The sequence below is a fragment of the Rhipicephalus microplus genome, chromosome 6 (genome assembly GCF_043290135.1).
Source record: "Rhipicephalus microplus isolate Deutch F79 chromosome 6, USDA_Rmic, whole genome shotgun sequence".
NCBI classification, from domain to species: Eukaryota; Metazoa; Arthropoda; class Arachnida; order Ixodida; family Ixodidae; genus Rhipicephalus; species Rhipicephalus microplus.
In genome coordinates this window covers 119525136-119546849 of record NC_134705.1, presented here as the reverse complement: position 1 = coordinate 119546849, position 21714 = coordinate 119525136, and the positions used below count along the sequence as shown (strand labels likewise).

General features: G+C 44.5%; 1 protein-coding gene across 1 annotated transcript in view; it reads left to right on the top strand.

The window, feature by feature from the left end:
* Positions 1 to 20554, top strand: part of LOC142766010 (uncharacterized) — a 42257-nt gene extending 21703 nt beyond the window's left edge. The window contains exons 3-8 of the mRNA XM_075867822.1: positions 1856 to 1994; positions 3084 to 3306; positions 6939 to 7089; positions 8232 to 8362; positions 19537 to 19654; positions 20540 to 20554. Of these exons, the coding sequence (XP_075723937.1) occupies positions 1856 to 1994; positions 3084 to 3306; positions 6939 to 7089; positions 8232 to 8362; positions 19537 to 19654; positions 20540 to 20554 (777 nt within the window). The remainder of the gene's footprint in view (positions 1 to 1855; positions 1995 to 3083; positions 3307 to 6938; positions 7090 to 8231; positions 8363 to 19536; positions 19655 to 20539) is intronic.
* Positions 20555 to 21714: the final 1160 nt, after the last annotated feature.

Below are 21714 nucleotides of genomic sequence, written 5' to 3'. Positions count from 1 at the left end.
TTCTACGCACTGTTAAAACCCCGTGATGGAAAAAAGGATTTGTAACGTTGCTTAGTGTACAGTAACTCCCAGGAGAACATTGCGTAAACAATAACGTGGCGCCGAGCACGGATATTGTCCGCCATGGCTCAGCACGAGACCTGGGGAGGCACACAAGCCACCGCCAGCCACGGCCGCTCACTGCTAGACCAGCCCCAATGCGCATCGCGTAACCATAGCAACGCCGTCATTGTGCCCAGTGAATATGGCCGCCATGATGTCATTTCCTCCACACTTTTCACGCCGTGCGCTGGCTAGGCATGCCCTCTCCTACCTTTCCTTCCTCCGTGGCCACCATCTTGCTTGGACAGCAAAGTAGCCTGCATCGTATTTGTCTATGATGCAGTCTTCTCGAAGCCGTCCATTTGCCGGCTAAGTCAGATTTGGAATCAGACTTAAGATGGCCGCCGCCATGGTGACTTTCTGAACACACCCTAGAGATAGAAACCATCGCGATTAGCGCAACGAAGCAGGACACATGAAAAAAAGCCCCGCAAAAGAGCACTCAAACAACTGATTTTGTTGAAATCATCCGCGAGGAGGGCGCAACGTTAGTGCCGTGTGATTACTCAGTTATGGCCATGCACATTCTTAACAACAATTGCAGCCGAAAGTCCTGATGAAACGTGTAAAGAACTCTTCGCTTGCCATTTTCATTTCAGAAAAGCGAACACTGAGAGGTATTTATCAGAGGCACACCATCGATTTGTTCTCAATTTTTTTGCAGCCATCGCAATGGATGTAGTCTTTTGACTTGGCCAATGGCAGGTTAGAGCTGTGGGATCCCACTTTGCACCCCCCCCCCCTCAAAAATGGGGAACACTGCGAACGCTTATGGAAGCACAGACCACGTTACATTTTCTTAATCTGAATGCTCAGAGAGTGAGCACTCACCACACTCGTGTTGCTAATTAATTCTGGATAGCGCAAGTATGTTCATTGTCCTTACTTTGACAAAGACACTCGGGGACAGCAGGCAAACCGATGGAAAGTGACGTTTACATTTGAACCAGGTATTTAAATTTGTAGTTTGCCCAAAAACTGAAAATCGCATATTCCGGAAAACACCACGACAGACTGCCTGTACGCGAATAATGTGGCAAATCCGGCCAGTGTATCCTTGTAGACAGCATCCATAATACTGTATGAGTTAATGACGAGTTCTAGTGCATACACGACGCTGCTTAGTGTGCAGTTGGTCGTTCAGCTGTTCAGCTAATCTCATATCAAATCTTTGTGTGGGCATTTAAGATCAGAACATGAGCATTACTGACATGCACTAAGACTTAGGTGCCAAGCGTCAGGTGAGCCCTGGATAAAAAGTTATAGCATATCCATGGAGTGAATGATGAGAGGGACGAAGCGTCCGTCTGTCCGTCCGTCCGTCTATCCGTCCGTCTGTCCGTCCGTCCGTCCGTCCGTCCGTCTGTCTGTCTGTCTGTCTGTCTGTCTGTCTGTCTGTCTGTCTGTCTGTCTGTCTGTCTGTCTGTCTGTCTGTCTGTCTGTCTGTCTGTCTGTCTGTCTGTCGAAAGAACTCGAACGATGTGCGCGCCATCTTGTGAATACTTCGCGCACAAGGAATGGCTACGGCAGACAAGCCTTACGCCTTATGAAGCTTCACCCCCCAAAAAATGCTTCTTCTTTTTATAGCGTTGCAACTGTTTTCTACACAGCCGTAGCTCTGCTGATCGCTGGTGTCCGTAATACCAGGACCGGGCTCAGCTTTTACTTTTCTGTTCGTGTATCAGCTTACTGGGAAATTTCATATAACATTTAGCTGAAAATTGTCACAATCTACCATTTTTTTTTCATCCAGACACCGCCTTCGACTGAAAAACCTCCTCCACCTCCTCCTTCAAACTCAAGCAAGTCCACTACAACCGAAAAGACCACACCATCTAAGACTGCATCAACTAAGACCGGATCAACTAAGACTAGAAAAACTACGACCACGAGTAAGTAGTGCTTACTCTTAACAAGCAGATAAACGGCTAAGATAAAAAATAAAGGCTAAAGGAGGTCAATGAAAATAGGGTAGAGCATATTCAGCAACATTTATCAAATAACTAATGGTAGTTTGTCTCTATCACTCAAGATGAAGATATGTGACAACCGAGTGTTTCCCCTACTTACCTGCGATGCAGAAACCTTGTGGACTACAACGTCGTTTGTACTCAAATTGAGGACACCGCAGCGAGCAATGACATGAGAAATGATAGGTCTAACTTGAAAAGAGAAGTGGAGTGCGGAGTCAGCCAGAGTACAAATGAGTGTTATGCACACCTCAGTTTAAATTAAGCAGAAGAAATAGACGTGGGCCGAGCACGCAGCATGTAAGAAAGGCAACAGCTGCTTTTTAAAGAGGACATGAAGACCTCCTCCAGCCTGTTGAAGTAACAAATCCGTTGGAAGGCAGACACGGCTATTAGCTGCTTAGCCAAATATTGCAGTCATCAGCGCTGCGTAACGGTTACAAGCGGAGCGTAAAGTTGCTGTTTTGTCAGTCAAGCAACTCGCAAGCAGAAGCTGCCTGCGTCGGCGTTTTCGAGGTTAGAGAGGGGGGAGCATTGGAGCGGAAAGAAGGGGTAGAAGACGTGCATGCACTGCGAAGGTGGTCACGCTGCACACGAGATTCAGCTCGGCGCTAAGGTGCTTGGCCTCTAAATCTGTCACTATTATCGGCGTTGTGATATTTCAAAACCTTGTGCGACTTTCAGTGCAGCTCTGACATGTCTGTCTAAATGCTGCGATAATTTCTCCTAACTCTCTGACTGCTCTGACCTATCTATTGTCTAAACTGCTCTGACCTCCATTTTGCCACCATATGGACCACTTTTCATTCTAAATATTAGTGTTCAGTTAAAGGGATCCGAAAAATTCGCCATTACAGCCACAGACTCATCATATACACGGAATTTTCCTTGCGTTAGTTCTGTCATATACATTTCTTTCACAGCAATATTTTTTTCCTCCATCTTCAGCGAAATGCTTATTCTTGTATTATTGAAATCAGAGTGAAGTGACAATTGTTTACGCGAATGCAGCGACGACTCCTCCTCCACCACTGATGTGCTCGGTCAGCGAAACAGCCACTCATCAGACCATGTACCCGGGTGACGGCATTTGCGACATCCTCATGTACACCGACGTGCGACTACTGAATCAGGCGTTTGAAGAGCCGATCGTGCCCGCCTCTTATCAACTGTTTCTCGAGCTCTCTGCTAAGACATACAAGAAAACGACGTGTGGCATATCACTAGACGTGCGGTAAGTGCGGCGACTGGCGCTAGCGAAAACCGAAAACTGAAGGCCGCGAGGAGTGTTTGTACAAAACCTTTAGGTAGAGGCAATGCTTTGTCGTTTATTTATTAATTTTTTCATTCCAGTGAAGGTTGTTTTGAGTGAACAAATACAGTAGATTTCAGAACGTAGTTGTCCGCCACCACCAGTGTCCTTAACCAGCAACGCGCGAAATAAGAAAAAAATGGCCGGTGATCTCCGCGCTTCGCTGCAAATGTCCTCCATATGGACAAATTTCACGGGACTTACGTCACAAAAATGCGGTGGCGCTGTCTTCACACACAAAAGGTGCTCTGCCTACCACAGTTTCTGCTGGGTTTGCAATAGTGCATTCAGTGTCCTCAGTCATACAACGAGAAAAAAAATTGGCAGCATATCCACGGAGTGAATGATGGAGAGTGGGGCGAAGCATTCGTCCGATCACTTGTTCTTGCTTCCGTTCATCCATGCGTCCATCCGCCCGTCGGTGCGTGCCTCTGTTCTTGCGTACATCCCTGTGGTTGTCCATGCATCCGCCCCTGCGTCTGTTCATGCGTCCATCCATGCATCTGTCTGTGTGTCCGTTCGTCCATCTATTCAGCACTCCAAGTACCACCATTTCGCATCTTTTCATCATATATTCTCCATATAGAAGCACCGCCATTCAGCGGGCATTTCAAAGACTAAACCAGAGGTGGCACATGCACACTTTCTTACGGCTTGTGCTTCGGGTTTACTTCCCACCTTTAACCACCTCGAGTTCATGGTATATACTAGTTCACTGTATTCATGGCTATGCGGCCCAACGCTCGCTAAAGCTTTCTAAAACCAAATAGGTTACACCCAGCTAGTATAACGTAGCAACCTTTTCTTGTCAGATAGTGCTCAATGTACATGCCCATGGCTGCTAATGGGGATCGCAGCGTGCGCATTAACTAAACGCCGCATGCTCCTGTCTCTCATTCCCCATTAGGAGCTTTTGGCATGTACATTGAGCACTATTTTCATTGTTCAACAACGCACAGAAGAAATCTCTCAACGGCACCACCTTGGAGGTCAAAATGTTATATTTGTAACACACTACAACGGCTACGAGAGACGAACAGGAGCTTCGCCCCTAAAATGGTATGCCGACAAACTGCATCGCGGTGGGATGTGAGTCGCGTCTCACAACTTAGTTTTGTTTGTTGGCAGACATCTCAGCCCTCACAGCTCATGGCTTTCACAACGCTTATGGAGTCTCACATCGTCGTTTAGTTGGCGCACATCGCAGCCCTCAGCGCTTATAGCGAAAGGTACGTGTGGACATCGCTACAATTTTAGCCATAATGTTGACATCAGCCTACCTGTGTTTACAAACATGGAATGGGTCTATACAATAATCTTCTTTCTGGAGGCACTGCGTGAAAGATGGACGCCATAGGACAAATAATCGAGTTACAAGATGTTATATTGCACGTTCCAAAAGCAATATACGAACCAGGCGCCACACAATATTTATTGCGCAACCTGAGAGAGACTGAGGGTTTCCACTCCTGCACTAATAACACCAGCACTTACCGCCCTTTACGGAGAGGAAGTATGCTGAAATATAACTTGTAGCTCATTACAAGGGAGTTTTCGAATTGGGACCCTAAAAGTTTAGAGCCCCAAAGCTCTTCGATTATGCACGCTTTGCGACAAGCAGGAACGAAGAGTTTTCGAACGGGGTCTGCGGCGCTTAGGATATTCACCCATTTCTTGGTCACATCACTTCAGTGGGTACTGTCTCGTTTGTCTGATGCAAATCTTGTAGGGCAGGCTTTGGGGTTCCCGCAAAATTCGAAGAACAGCTTCCCCAACCCAAAACCCCAACGAGGTTTGGATTTTACGCATGTGCAGTGGCCTTGGCTCTATTTTTTTGAAGTCACTATTCAAATACTCTCCATTGACGAGAGTGTTTTGCCTTGCAAATGGCAGGTAGTGACTTGTTGGCAAGACTCGTGCACGTGCCATCGCGCGACCAAGTCATCTCCGGATTGGTAGAACGAAAGGGTTAAAAGGACGAAGACATGCTCTCCATGCAGTAGATCAGTTGCTATACAGGTGCGCCCTAATGACTTCCGAAGAGGCGGGTTCATTTAACGGCTACTCTGGCCGCATCTTGCTAAAGGCGGAATCAGCTGACGCCCCGGCGCCTAGCTTTGAGAACGCATTTATGAACACCAGGCAGCCATAATAAATCTCGTGTTTGCTATGTCATGTCCAAAAATAATGCTGCGTTGATTGCGCGACTGTAACAAATTAAACAATTGAGAAATGAAAGATTGTAGGTTCAACGATCATATCAGCTTTAGTAAACGTATTCACAGTGAAAAGTAATAGCCTAAATTCGTGATAACGAAATGTTTTGAATGTATGAATGAATGAACTTTAATAGGTCCCTTAAAGCGCGATTTAGCATGTTGCGGCCGTCGCCACGTGGGAATAGAAAGACCAAGTCTCTGTGCTGTGTCGCGGGCCCGTTGGAATGCCGATAACTTTCGTTCGAGTTCAGAGCTGGTAATACCACCCTTCTATTTGGGGCTGATATGATCACCCTCCTATTTAGACGGCGTGGTGACTTCACTGCGTAGCGCGGGGCACCACCAGAGCAAGTGTTATAAATTATCTATACGATTGCAGAAGGAATATCTGGTAGTTGGCTGTATTTAGGGATGAATCTTGTGTAATAGCGCGGGGTTAGGGTACGCCCTGACTTGAAGGAGCCCGAGTGTCGGAGCTAGAAGTCTGCTTAGTTTTCTAACGATGGAAAAATTATGTTGTTAGTCTATTGTAGCAGACTATCTCCTATGGTTACGCCCATGAATGCAAAATTACTGTGATGGCTCTATTGAATGAAGCCTTATAATGCTGATGAGTGGTAACAAAAGGGTAAAATTAAAAACTTTGCTGCTGCAATAAGCTCAGAAGGGCCATCGGCACTTCAAAGAAATCAAGCAAAATGTTTTGAAACTACAAAAGGCCTAGTTTGTTAAAGATGAGAGGTCTAGCGCAAGGCTAAATACGTGACAAAGGCACAACAACAAAAGGCCTCCCGCATTGCGCCTATACCGATATCCGATACGATATCCGCTGATTACACCTATACGATATCCGCTGGTAATAAATATGTACATAAACGTTTCCATGGTAACAACGAGACATAGTTATCAGGTACCTCATAATAAAAAAAACTCCAGATCAGCTGTCCATGAACGTGCCGTGACATCGCACAGCGCCCACACGCCGTTAGTACTTCGCCTCCACTGAAATACGCCCACCGTGGTGCCCAACTAGCTGAAACTCAGATTTGCGCATGCACGTTAAACAGCTGGTGAAAATTTCCGGAGCCTTCCACTATGGCGTCTCTCATAATCATATGGTGGTCTTGGGGACGTTAAACCCCACATTTCAATAATATTGTTGGGACATACGCTATTTAGCAATCATGTATAATTCTATTCAAATCGGGTAGAAGTTTTACAAATCCACTTGCAGTGAGCGTGCTTCGCAAGCAATGGTTTAAATTTTCTTGAACGCTCTTGCATGATGGTGTGCTCTTCGAACAGCGAACGCATGCATCCCGTTTGTTCTTCCAGGTACATAAACGAAACCACTGATAAAGGCATGTCGAGTGCGCTACAGTTCGTTCAAACGAAAAAGATCAAGCATTTTGGCATTTTGAAGATCTATGGAACCGACGCTGACCTCCAAAGCTATGGCCCAGCTTTGTTGAAGAGGACAACGGCGGTACAGTGATGTTAAATTTCCGTAATATTGTGGATGTAGCTGTCGTCGCAAGGAACATTATTGCACTGATTCAATCATTCAACAATGCTGAACGAATATGTGCCTTTTTTTCGTTCAACCGCCATATAAATAAATGCTCCTGCAAAGCTTCTTATTGAAAAAAAAAGAGTAATGAAGCAAGTATTGTAATCTTCGTCGAACTAAGTGTAACGGTAGGGACCAATATATTGACAAAGTTCAAGCAGTATTTACGAGTAAGAAGGGTCAATCTCTCACAGTTGGACGACAGCACGTGCTTAGACAATCTCATGAGTATAGACTTGTACTTTAACGCGAATTCACTGCTTAGGCGAAGAAAAGAAGCGCATGCAAACGTGGGAGAACGCAGCAATGAATTCAGAGGAAATGATATGATGTACTAAAAATAGCAGTATAGTTTAGTCAGTTTGCAGGGTTAGTTCGAATGTAATGAAGTGTATGAATGTTCGTTATTCAAGCTAGCCGAACAAGTAACCGTAGTCGGAAAACGGCGCAAGCTTCGCCATTGGAAGGGTGGGGGGGGGGGTGTTATGCAGCAATAAGGCTCTCCTCTAAACAATGATAGGACAGGTCAGCCTGAGTAAAGATATGGGATATGATTGCCCCACCCCCTCGGACAGTTAATCGCTGGTGCCTCCCCGCTGCCCTACCTTTTTGAACACGCCTACGATTGTAGGAAACTTCGAACCTTGGACAAACTGATCTTAAAACAGATGAACTTCTGCTGGTCCTCGCTATTTGATACCGTATATTGAGCAATAAGCTTAGCAGACGGCACTCCAAATATGACTTCAAACTTGTTGAAAAACAAAAGAGGTTTGTAGAGAGGTCAATGAAAACTTGAGAAAAGCAAAATTTTAGGTGTAACCCTTATCAAACAAGTTAGCGCATGAAGATAATTATTCTATATTGGTTGTTTTTGCGTAATATAATGTGAAATACTTTGTGACGTGAGAAGTGCTTTTGCGTTGATGTATGTACGATGTTCTTAATGCCTCATTCTATTATTCCGCCTCATGCATCCTCTTCTGAATTCTCGCTCTAGTTTGATAAGGAATGAACTCCAGAGGAAATAAAAATTAGCATCATTCTTTCCTATGCAGAAAATGAGATCTGTCATTCCAGCTTCAGAATATGGGAAATCGTCACATATTATCTTTGGCTTCGGATACTACAGCTACGACTTCAAAGACTCTTACAACACTCTGAAGGCGACGGTGACAAAACTGACTTCGTGAGTACCCCACTGCTCTAGATATGGTATAAAGGCCGAGATATACTGTGGAGATATGATTTACCCAATGCTATTTACCGCGTTCTCACAGGAGGTTGGCAGAGGTGTAGAATGACAAGAGTTAGGTGTACGAGATAATGAAGAGTACCTTAGTTACGCGTGCTTCACCAATGACATTGCATTGCCGAGTAATTCTGTAGACAAATTTCCATTCATGATTACTGAATTAGACATGGTGAGCAGAAAGATGGGTCCTAAAATTAATCTGCAGGTAACGAAAGTAATATACAACAATCTCGTAAAAGAACAGCGCTTCGGGAGAGATAGCAGTGTCCTTGAAGTCTTTTACGACTGCGTCTAATTCGAACAGGTAGTAACCGTCGAGCCGAATGAGGAGATGGAAGTAACTAGAAGAATAAGCGACCACCATGAATTGCAAAAATCGAGGGTCCATGGCCAAAAGAAAAGCTGCAAGCTACTGAAGCGCGTGCAGTCGTTCACTTTCTGGAGCAATCAGAAATAGCTCAAAATTACTAAAAGAAAAGAAAATGTATTATCGCCACTGTTAACCGGTATGATTGAAAAAAATATTTTCGTGCTTCTATACAATATTTTCGGGAAATCCTTTCTGAAAACAGTTCAGTACTTAAGCTACAAGATCATCTTGAAAATTTTATTGAATTTTAATGTTTTGTGTGAACGCTTAAATTGGCATGATTACTTGTGTTTTTACAAACTCTGTGTGGTGTGGACGCATTTTTGTGTAGTGTGGACACATTTTTGTGTGGTGTGGACACTCAGTATTAAATACCGTGGACTATTTGGGTAAGTGTTGTGCTATGTAGATATCTATAGCCTTGTGTTTGCTACAAAATGTGCGATGTCGACTTTTGTGCAAGAGGAGCAGCTGGCGCCACTCATAGGCACCAACCTCTCTTTACATACATTTCACAAAAAAAGGGGTGGCGCACATTCGAGAAGGAACCTCTATTGACAAATAGTAGATTGCCATTATCCATCAAGAGGAATGTATAAAAGAGCACCGTCTTACCTGTACCTACCTATGGAGCAAAAAACTTGTAGGAATACTGGAAATAGGCATATATTTATATATAGGGCCGTGCATGGTCGAAACGTTAGTCATGAAGTTCTTTCCCGCTTCTTTGTCGCTACGTACCGGATGTATATATATATATATATATATATATATATATATATATATATATATATATATATATATATATATATATATATATATATATATATATATATATATGTATATATATATATATATATATATATATATATATATATATACAATGGAGTGCTAACATAGGACCCAGAAGTAAGGGTTCAAAAAAATCAAGCACGTAGAAAAAATTGTTTTGTAAAGGACGGACGTTTCGGCTGCGGGACCGGCCTTCGTCGGAGTGATGTGAACATGCGACGGTAACGCAATATAAAAAGGCCAGTAACGTATCATAGCGCTGTTAATGGCTGACAAGCGGTTGTTAAAAGCACGTGGGACACAGTGCGCGTGATAAGACAAGAAAAAAATGAGATTACAAGCGTGCGAAAACGAAACGAATAAAAAACCATTAACATTGAGTAAAAAATTATGAAGCCACATAACGTGTGTATCACTGGCACAACTATCAATACACGTCATAGGTACAACTGCGAGCAAGTCATCGATAAACATAAACGCGGGTATAACATCTTGTCATGATCCGACAACAAAGCTGAAACGGGGAACTAATCTATCTGCGTGAAAGCATAGCGGCAATAATAGCGGTGGTAGTCAAGGGTGTTTAGGAAGCTAACTGGGTAAAAATGAAAGTTTGCCAGCGCTTTCATTCATACCACAAGTGACATTCATACCACAATACGAGTCTCGAAGTTCTCTTTCGTGGTGGGAACGGAAACCCGATTGAAGGATTGTAGCTGTAATACTATCAAATGAGTGGCCCGGAATGTGCACGTGTTTTGATAGCGGAAGGTTAGGAATGGTGGCAGCATGACATTTGTGGTTGTTAAAGCGATATCTGAAGGGCGTTTCGGTTTGTCCAATGCACTGTAATTTGCCGACGGGACATTCGAGCAAATAGATGCAATTGTAAGTGTCACACGTAAAATTTCCTTTAATTTGATAGAAGAAATCAGAAGCAGTGCTTTTAGCAGTGTGTGACGTCGTCATATGCGCGCACACCTTGCATCGTGGTTTTTTGCAAGGTCGACAACCAACATTATCGGGAACCCTTGTTTTAGATGAAGTTAGGATGTCATTCAGATTGCGAGACCGTCTGAAGACTACCCGAGGTGGCAATGGAAAGATTACTTTGAGATGAGCACTCTGCACTAGTATGTTGAAATGTTTTTTGAGAATTGAGGAAACGTTCGGCACCGATGCTGAGTGTGTTAGAACTAGATTACTTTGTGCCTGAACGGCGGGTTGCTTTTTAGCGCTGAACAAATCCTTGCGATTCAGCGCATCGGCTCTTTTGACGGCATCCTCAACAATGCGGGGTGGGTATTCCTGCTGGATCAAAGATTCGCGGAGTTCTACGCAGTTTGCATAAAAGTCTGACTGCTCAGAGCAAATTCTCTTAAAGCGGAGCGCCTGACTGTACGGTATACTGGTTTTCCAATGTTGAACATGTGAACTTTTGAAGTGAAGATAACGGTGCCTGTCTGTAGGTTTCCTGTAAAGCCTAGTGGTTAGTTTGTTGTCAGAGATGCAAACTGTGACGTCCAGAAAGTTAACGGTAGAACGAGAGTATTCATGCGTAAACGAAATAGACTGGTGAACAGTGTTGAAATCAGCTATAAAAGAAAAAATTTCATTTTCACTATGGGGCCAAATAAAAAAAATGTCATCTATAAATCGCTTATAATAAAGAGGATTTAACGTGCGGTTTCTCATAAAATCATTTTCCAGAACAGACATGAAAAGGCTAGCGTAATTAGGTCCAATGCGAGTGCCCATTGATGTTCCACTTACTTGAAGGTAGTGGGAACCATGAAATTCAAAATTATGAAGCTGTAAGATTAATTTCAGTAAGGTAGCTAATGTATCACTTCCAATGGGCTTTTCATCAGATAATTCTTCGTACGCTTGAATTGCTGCATGGATGCCATCTCTATGGGGTATATTGGTATACAGTGAAACCACATCTAATGTCACGAGCATGGAATTATCTGGTATCACGAGTTCATCAATGTCCAACAAAAAATGATTTGTGTCTTTGAGATAGGACGAGAATTTACATGGAAGGCTACTGATTATTACGTCAACGTAGCGGGAAAGTTGCTCCGCAACAGTGCCAATACCCGAAACAATGGGGCGTCCAGGACAGTTTTCTTTATGTATTTTGGGCAGCAAGTAGAACCTGCCAGGGACGGGACTGAGCGGGACGAGGGAGCGTACTGCCTTGTCGCCTAATTGATTAGCTTTTACGAGATCGTTGACGGTATCTTGAACAACTGCTTTAAACTCTTCAGTGGGATCATATTCTAGGTGCTTATAAAAAACCGGATTGTTAAGATGTCTATGGGCTTCGCTTATATAATCCGTTTTATTCATTATAACAACGGCACCACCTTTGTCGGCTGGCTTTATCACGATATCACTGCGTTTAGCCAGTGATGAAATAGCTTTCCTTTCCTCAAATGAAATGTTTGATTTAAACGGCTTTTGCTTTTCGTAGACTTTAAGCGCGTCGCGTTGGACGGCTTCAATATACATATCTAGATATTTGTCACGTTGGGCCGGAGGGGTCCAACGGTTGTTGTTAAACACAACTGGCTGCCTGTCGCTAGTGGACGGATGGTCATGGAAATATTCTCGTAGGCGCATGTTACGTGAAAAATTCTCTAAATCCTTAGCCAATTGAAAATCGTCATATCCACCAGTTGCAGGACAAAAGGTGAGGCCCCGTGACAAGATGCGGAGTTCATCCCTATTTAGACTTACATGCGAAAGGTTCACTACGTTGGTGGACGGTGGCGTGCTATTATCCAGCTCAGGAAACGAGTTTGTCGGGACCGAGTTTGTAAGGATTTCATGCCATTGAGCGATATTTTTAGCGGACGTATGACTTGTGGCTGCTTTTATAGAAATACAAAGTCCCCTGGGTGCAACACGAGCCACTGAATATGCACTGAGGGTTGAAACATGCAGTTCGTTTCGGATGCGCTTTTCCACGATTTTTCTCAACTTTAAGAAAGCATGGGAGGTATTCGCCTTTCTGGCACAAGGCTCACCTAGTCAGTTTGTCGCTTTGTTTTTCGGTCTCCGAGTCTTTCGGGGACTGGTCCGCGTAGTGCTTTGCGTTGCTGGTTGGGGCGGTCTAGGTCGTAGTCCGATTCCTAGTGGCCGCTGATCGGGTAGAGGGCCTGGTTGATTGGTTGGCGGGCTGGTTGGGGACACGGTAGCGGAAGCCAGCTGTTGCACTGAAGGGTTCAAGTCCGTTGTACCTTGCACGGGAGCAGGGAGGCTTAGGTGGCGGGTCGGTTGGTTCGATCACAGTCGAGTTCCTGGCGCAAGCGGCGCTGGTGGCGAAAGTTGTGATGCGGTTGCAGTTAGGGCAGGGAATTCACTGAGACTAGGAAAGTTTGAGCCATTGAGCGGCTGGCTTGCTGACCGCCGAGAGCGCATTGGCTCTATCGGCAGGCAAGAAGCCGTGTCTTTCCAAATAGAAGAAAACGCATTTGTACTTCCAAAACACAGTCTCTGGAGATGCGTAGCCATTAACGCGACGCCCTCGAAGCTGGGATGGATGCCATCAGCAGCGAGAACGCGAGCGGAAGGCAACCATTCAAACCCATGGTCGATGAAGTACACGAAACTGGAACGCCGGCAGAAGTTTTGCAGGAGGCTATTGAAAGTGCAGGCCTCGCGATTGCAGTGACGAACAAGTCCATCATTTCGCTGGCCATAATGACGATTCGTAGCTCTCGGCAAGACCGTAGCAAGATTCGTAGCTCTCGGCAAACTTTCATTTTTACCCATTTAGCTTCCTAAACACCCTTGACTACCACCGCTATTATTGCCGCTATGCTTTCACGCAGATAGATTAGCTCCCTGTTTCAGCTTTGTTGTCGGATCATGACAAGATGTTATACCCGCGTTTATGTTTATCGATAACTTGCTCGCAGTTGTACCTATGACGTGTATTGATATTTGTGCCAGTGATACACACGTTATGTGGCTTCATAGTTTTTTACTCATTGTTAATGATTTTTTATTCGTTTCGTCTTCGCACGCTTGTAATCTCATTTTTTTTCTTGTCTTATCACGCGCACTGTGTCCCACGTGCTTTTAACAACCGCTTGTCAGCCATTAACAGCGCTATGCTGCGTTACTGGCCTTTTTATATTGCGTTACCGTCGCATGTTCACATCACTCCGACGAAGGCCGGTCCCGCGGCCGAAACGTCAGTCCTTTACAAAACAATTTTTCCTACGTGCTTGATTTTTTTTTAACTATATATATATATATATATATATATATATATATATATATATATATATATATATATATATATATATATATATATATTGTTGTAAAAGAAAAGGAATAAACGTGTGCAGGCTAGTACTGCAAAAGAAGACGAAGAAGTTGAAAACGAGAAACGGCGTTATGTCTGGTTTCTTCGCCGATCGGTAGTTTTCTTTAACATTGTGGTGCCGAAACCCCTCGTGCGGACAAGTCTCCTTCATCGCACGACTCAAGGGGACCTTCTAGTCGACCACGTCGTTTTGCGGGTGGCGAGGACTGCAACGAATCGTTCCTCGTCAGCGTAGGCCTGACTAGACTCCAACACTGAATCCGATGGATCGCCTCAAGACCAAGCGCTCCGCTCGACGAGCCCAGAACACCAAGCTCCTGCAAGAAGCAAGGTCACTGCTAAGTGACCCTACCGCGGACAAGCCCAAACTCACAGGTATTTATGACCGTTTGTCAGCGAGCAACAACGAGCTCTCGAAGATCAATGATGCGCTAGAGGAGCATGTAGCGGACGAGGAGCTCGAAGCTGAGTATATCGCGGCAGCAGAGTATAACGACGAAGCTATAAGCATGCTCGCTGAGATTCGCTGCAAGATAGACGGTTTGCGACATGGAGACAGTACAGCAGCGGCTGCTCCTCAGAATGCAAACACATCACCATCTGACGTGACAACCGCAATTGGCCCAAGGCTGCCGAACCTTGGCATGCCAACATTTAGAGCTGATATACATAAATGGACGGCTTTCTGGGAGCAGTTTGAGCAAACTGTCCACCCTAACAACACTTTGTCAACAACAATGAAGTTCTTCTATCTACGTCATTATTTTGCAGGTGAAGCGGCAGCTGCGATATGTGCTTTTCCGACTTCCGAAGCCTGTTATGCAGACGCCATCGAGTTATTGAAGGAACGATTCGAAGATCGAAAACGCATCGAGCAACACCACCTATCAGCGCTTCGCAATCTACCTCACATAGAGTCGGGAAGCGACGTCCGCGGCCTTAGGCGACTTTACGATGCTGTGCAGCTGAATATCCGTTGTCTAACTGCTCTAAATGTTCCTACGCTTAGCTTTTCCGCTATGCTGATTAACATTTTACAGGAAGCCCTACCATACGACATCATTTTGGCCTACACACGTGCAAAGCGCAGTCAGGCATTAAGAGAAAACGGGTCTGCTGCCAATGTCTTTGAGCCAAGCGTGGCAGCTGCTACATCTGATGCGGAGTTAAAGGAGCTGCTAACCTATATACGTATATAACTAGAAAGTCGGGAGCAGTGCAAGCCCTTTAATGACCGACTGCTGGATGACCGTGCACAGAGGACTCGAAGCGGCAGCACCAGCACGGCTTCCGTACTACACAGCACATCGAGCAGCTGGGTTGAGTGTTTTTTCTGCAAGTCGAAGAAACATGGCACCCGCACTTGTGACGCGAACCTTGCCATTGATTCATAGAAAGGAATGCCTGCGAATGACAACCGCTGCTATCGATGCACATCCCGAGGACATCAGGCACGTTCTTGCCGCGTCGAACTCACCTGCTCGAGTTGCCACGGGAGGCACGCATAAAGTATGTGCGACCCGCACTATACATCGAACCAAACAGCGACACCTTCTCGTCCAGTTGACTCCTCCGGCAGCACAGTAGGAATGGTGTCATCACAATCAGTTATGCTGTGTGAGAAGGATTCACTGAGCGGGGGCACAACAAATCACAGTGAAGTATATCTACAAACTTTTCGCGCCTTTGTCATCAAAAACGGCAACACAAGGTATGTACGAGGGATTCTCGACAGAGGGAGCCAGCGATCCTTCGTCACGGAAGATCTCGCTAATACATTACGCCTACAGGTGCTAGGAGAAACACAAATTGCGCTGAATACGTTTGCCTGTTCATCACCAAGTACTGTGGAAAGACGGCAAGTGGTAGAAGTTCCTCTGGGTAGCCAACACGGTTCTGACACCTGCACGTTGCGCGCAATCGTTGTCCCAGTTATCTGCCACGATATTGCTTCCCCGAAAGCTGACAGCCATTTCGTTCAGAAGCTGCGTTTTGAAGGCAAGGTCATTGCGGACGAAAAGAAGTTTGATGCGCAAACGGAAAATAGCCTCAACTTGTTGATCGGTGCTGCTGATCATCTCTGGCAAATCATGTCGGGACGTATCGTCGAAAGTGCAGAAGTTCCAGGACTGGTAGCAAGGGATACACCTTTTGGATGGACGCTACAAGGACCCAGTCACCAAAAAGCCTTTCTTGACTGCAGCTCTAGCCTAATGGTCTGCATTCTGAAAGTGCAAGCAATTGGTGATGGCGAATCAACCTCGCAGACCTTGCCATCTTTTTGGCAACCAGAAGCAATGGGCATCGCAGATTCAACGTAACCTTTCTCCCATGAGCCCGTTGCACGATTACATGAAACCATTAGCAAGAAAAGCGACAGATATACAGTGGCCTTGCCTTGGAAGGAAGATAAGAAACCGCTCCTAGGGAACAACCGGGAAATACCGCTATCCCGTCTACAAAGATTAACACAGAGGCTATCAACGATAGAAGGAATGTTGCAGCGATATGACAGAGTAATCCGGCAATATCCGGAGATGGGTCATGCGAAATTGGTGCCTAAGAATACTCCTCGGGATCAAGATCACACCATATATTATATGCCACATTGGGAAGTAATAAGAGAGGAATCGTTAACTACCAAACTGCGTGTAGTGTTCGACGCATCGTCACACACCCAAGGTGTACCATCCCTTAACGATTGCTTGGATAAAGGAGTGAATCTCAATCCAGAATTGCTGCAAGTCCTTCGTCACTTTCGGTGGTACCCTGTCACCATCAATTCCGACATCGAAAAGGCATTCTTACATATTGAGATACAGGAGACTGACCGAGATGCATTCTGGTTTTTCAGGTTTGACTCTATTTCCGTAAGCCAACACCATAAGCTCGTTGAATGGTGCATGACACGGGTACCGTTTGGATCAACGTCAAGCCCTTTCTTGCTCATGGCAACTATTCACTACCACTTAGATAACGCATGTGAAGACAAAGAGCTCGCTTCTACATTAAAAAAGGCATTTTATGTCGACGATTTATTGGTGGGGGCGGAGACATTCCATGAAGGTCGACGCATCTATGAGCAGTCGAAAGCAATTATGAAAGATGCTGGCATGAGGCTCAGAAAGTGGAAGACCAATGACCATCAGCTGCAGAACATTTTTGACAACCAGGAGAAGCAAGTAGAAGGAGCATCCGGAGAAGCAGCTTCGGTCTTGCGAATGAAATGGAATATAAGAAATGATTACTTCAAATTTTCTTCCAAGTCTGTGGCCCAGTATTTAGTGGCTGGCCAGCTTGACACGAAACGTACCTTACTGAAGGTTGGTTCTCGAATTTATGACCCACTTGGCGTTCTATCGCCATTCACCAACACTGCGAAGCTTTTGTTTCAGCGCCTTTGAGTTTTAGGCCATTCCTGGGATAGAGAACTGCCCGCGGAGATCAAGACGCAGTGGGCAGCCTGGTGTGCAAATGTAATACAGCTCGGCCACATAAAGATTCCGCGTTGCGTGAGAGATGTACTGCATGGAGCACTTAAAGAGGCTGATCTGCATATATTCGTCGACGCCAGCCTGAAGGCTTATGGAGCATGTGCCTATTTGAGAGCATTTGATGAAGGTGGAAACTCTGCTACCTCTCTGATAGTAGCGAAGTGAAGAGTGGCACCTATTAAGACATTAACGCTTTCAAAGCTTGAGCTTATCGCCACGGTAGTGAGAGCCAGATTGCTAAAATACATTTGCTCCTCGTGGGATTTCAAGCATTTCCATTGCGTCATTGGGACTCACTACATGATCACACTAAGCTGGATCCGCGGAAACCATAGCAAGTGGAGTCAGTTTGTAAAGCACAGAGTGACTGAAACAACGCAAGTTACGGAAACAGCGTTATGGCGCTGCTGCCCCGGAGAAGACAACCCAGTGTTTGTACTGACTAGAGGTATACCGATAAGGACTCTACGTGCATGTCGCTATTGGTGGTGTGGACCTGAATGGTTGTCCCAGCAAAAATCAGGCTGGCCTCCAGAACCTAACCAGTACAAACCGATAAACGAAGAGGCAGAGATTGAGACGCAACATGTATTTCTTCAAGTGTCGTCCAGAAACTTACACCCGGTGATCGATATAAGGAAGCATAAAGACCTGCAGAAACTCCTGTGCGTCACCGCCTGGGTCTTTCGCTTTGTGAATCGATGCCGTGGACTTCAAACTTTGCGTGGACTTCAAATTTTGGCACGGGAGCTAAGCAAGTCTGAAATGTTTTGGGTCCAATATGGTCAGCTGGAAGTATTCGTGAAGGACGTCGAACAACTGCAGCTTGCACACACTCTCCCCAAACAGTCTGTCCTTGTTGAGTGAAAGCTCAAGACGGGAAGTTTTCAGAAAACCAGTGCAGAGATTGTACAAACTGGAATTGAGCGACGCTACTGTGGGGCGGGAGTATGTTGAAAAAGAAAAGGAAAAAAACGTGGTAGTAGGCAGGCTAGTACTGCAAAAGAAGAAGTTGAAAGCGAGAAACGGCGTTCGGTCTGGTTTCTTCACCGATCGGTAGTTTTCCTTTACACACACACACTTGCCGTGGGTAGGATCCTGCCCACGGCTAGTTATCTTTTCACCCAATTTTCTTTCTTCTCAATTACATTACAATTGGCCTAATAACTTCCTATATACTTTCCTAGGCACTGTTGTGTGTTGAATCTCATTAATATTGTGTAAAATACGAAAAAGGAGCCCTTAATTTATACACTTCTTTCTTTTGTTCATTACGAGGGTCTTGTACTGGCAGACTTGGTGCCTTTAGGTTGTATACGAGGGACTATTGGTCAGCTGGCAGTAAGTAATGAGTTCACGTGCTACGTGAAGCCAAGCAAGCTCATAAAGGGTGTCCCACACTCGCAGCCATGGCTACTAGTGGCGCTGACTGACACTCTCACGTTTAAATTGACATAGATACCCAAAAAAGTGGCTGGAGGGATAGCTGTCGTGGTAGCTCAGTAGTAGAGCATCGAACGCGTTATTCGAAGGTCGCAGGTTCGGATCCTGCCCACGGCACGGTATCTTTTCAACCACTTTTCTTCCTTCTCATTTACATTACAATTGGCCTAATAACTTCTCCTATATTTTCCTTGGCATTATTGTCGATTAGATCTCAATGATATTGTGTAAAACACGAAAAAAAACGAGCCCTTAAGTATACACTTTTCTTTTTATATATATATATATATATATATATATATATATATATATATATATATATATATATATATATATATATATATATCTTTCACTACGTGGTATGCTATAATGCTATCTTCTGTGGTCGCGTACACCACTAGCCAATCCCAAGATCACGTAAGGCACTGTGTGGAATTTTTCATCACGTCCCGTTTATGAAACTGTGCAATATCACTACCTTATGGAAAAGAAACAAGGTACAGAGGGCGTTGGGTTGCAGTGTAAGCTTAAGTGCGCGAACACCAAATACCGTAGCCTGCCTATCCCAAAGTCTCTGACCTATAGTAAGATGAATTGAAACATCTTTTTCGCCGATGTAGATACCACTGCAATAGAGGTCTCATAAGGTTTTCTCACGTTGTCACAGGGATGACGTGACCGTGGTAGTTATTATCACGTGCGTGTTGACGGTGCACAGCCTGTCAACCTGCAAAGCAATGCCTGCAAGCGCCTGGGATCCGAAAAACAATATGGTCTCATCGATGGTAAGTGAGCCTCCGCCCTGGGCAATGTCTGTCCCCTTCTTTCCATAAGCTTGAAATATTTCTTCGAGAACAACATCAAAAATAGAATAATTAGGCCTAAAAAATTTGCCAATCATCAGAAACCAGCGACGCACACATGAAAAGCATATAGAAAGGGAGGACGAGCTGCCATAACACTAAAAACGTCAGCTATTTCAAGTTGTATCATTGTGTTTGTTTCTTTGTGCGTGTAAAAAGCAGTAGTAATTTTTCTTTGCTTTCTAGCAGTCTTGGTGTAGTTTAGCGCTCAGTCTTTCATAAAGAAAGATTTGAAAGGTTGCTGTTTTTATTACAAAAGATAACTACATGATATCAAATCTACCCACTCGTGGAGTGTGTTAGCTGTGGTCAGAGTAGCACTGTATTCATTGTTGACTTGTCTAAAACAGTTGTGTGCTTCGGCTGTGGGTTTCTCCTTGTTGTATATGATGGACTTTTGTGTGACAGCTATAGATGAAGGGTGTTTTGTTCCCACTAACGAAAACAACAACAAAAAACAGATTGACATCTTTCACCCGTTGCTGATGCTTTCTTTATCATGTTGTCTTGGGACACTCATCGATGTATCGGATACCCTACGCCCAATCAGCAGTACCTGAAAAATAGTTGTTTTTTAGTGATGCGTTCCATTTGTTTTCGTTAGCAGTAGCAGTCGATGTCTTAAATGTCATGCGTGTATCCGTAATCAGTGCATGCAGCAGCAACCATTGCTCAATGTCTACAAAAAGCATGGATTTATATTCTTAAATGTTATTTAAGCGAGAAGCCACAGTCTCAAGAGCCGCTTCCACGCACAGTCATGGAAGTATAGTGCGGTGATATGTCGCTTAATTGTTGCCATTTTAGGAACTGCAACTGTAGTGAGAGTATACGAAGAATAAACTGATATTTCTGCTGCGTTCTTTCATAATTTCGAATAAAGAATTCTTGAATTTCAAAGCTATTATAGCTGACATATTTTGTAGTTCAAATAGTGCATTCAGTTCTTGTGTAAAGCTGTAAATCACTAAGAGCCAGTACTAAAGTGTCCTTTATTGGATATTAAAAAAATTGTGAAATGAATTTAGAAGATCAGTTTTGTGAAGGGGTTACGAAACTTCGCTTCTTAGGTAGCTTTTCGCCTATGGCACAGCGTGATGATTGAATAAATTTCAGTTTAACGGGCACGTACGGTATTTTTGCGATGATGCCCACATATTGTTTTTCGGGAGGCATATTTATGAAAACTTTTGTCACGTGCGATGTTCCTTGTAAAGGTGTGCTCGAAATTCACAATTAACCAATAATGACTTCATGACGACCACCTGAAATAACCTCAGTTAAAATGATTCGACTTTCTATCATAACCACGTTCAGAATCAAGAAAAAGAGGGCTTTAAAAGCGGTCTCAGTTCGAATAACTGTATATGCTTCTGACGCAGAGACAGCATTCTTTCAAGCATGCCGCGACGTAAAAGCTTCGGCAAGGGACTTACGAATTGTGCACATTCTCTGTTACAGAAGAATACGATCCCCATGAAGACTACATCGTTCGCTACCAACGCAAAAATAGTTGCTTTCGCATTCCAGATGGGCGTGTTGAATTACCATATGCCCGTAAGGTTTATGAAGCCGGAGTACGCGGCGTATCAACGTTGTACCCGTTTTGCCATAGGCAGCATGCCAGAGGTAAGGGTGTGCTACTTAGCATACGGTTTCTGGTAGTCACTGCTGCGAGTGAACGTGCACGAGAAAATTTGATTTGCGCACCGTAATGTGTATGTACAAAAGTGTAGCAAATGCAAGGCGCAGGAAAGCTTATCGTTTAAGTCTTGTGTTTCGATACACTTGGGCTTCCACTGCAAGTTAGCAACCCTAACACAAATTGCTCATTCTTGTGCCCGCATATTACAGTGCCCACACCAAATTTTCGTCATACTCTCGACAATATTGATCGACATGTGGGGTTTAACGTCCCTAAACCACCGTATGATTATGAGAGACGCTGTAGTGGAGGGCTCCAGAAATTTCGACCACTTGGG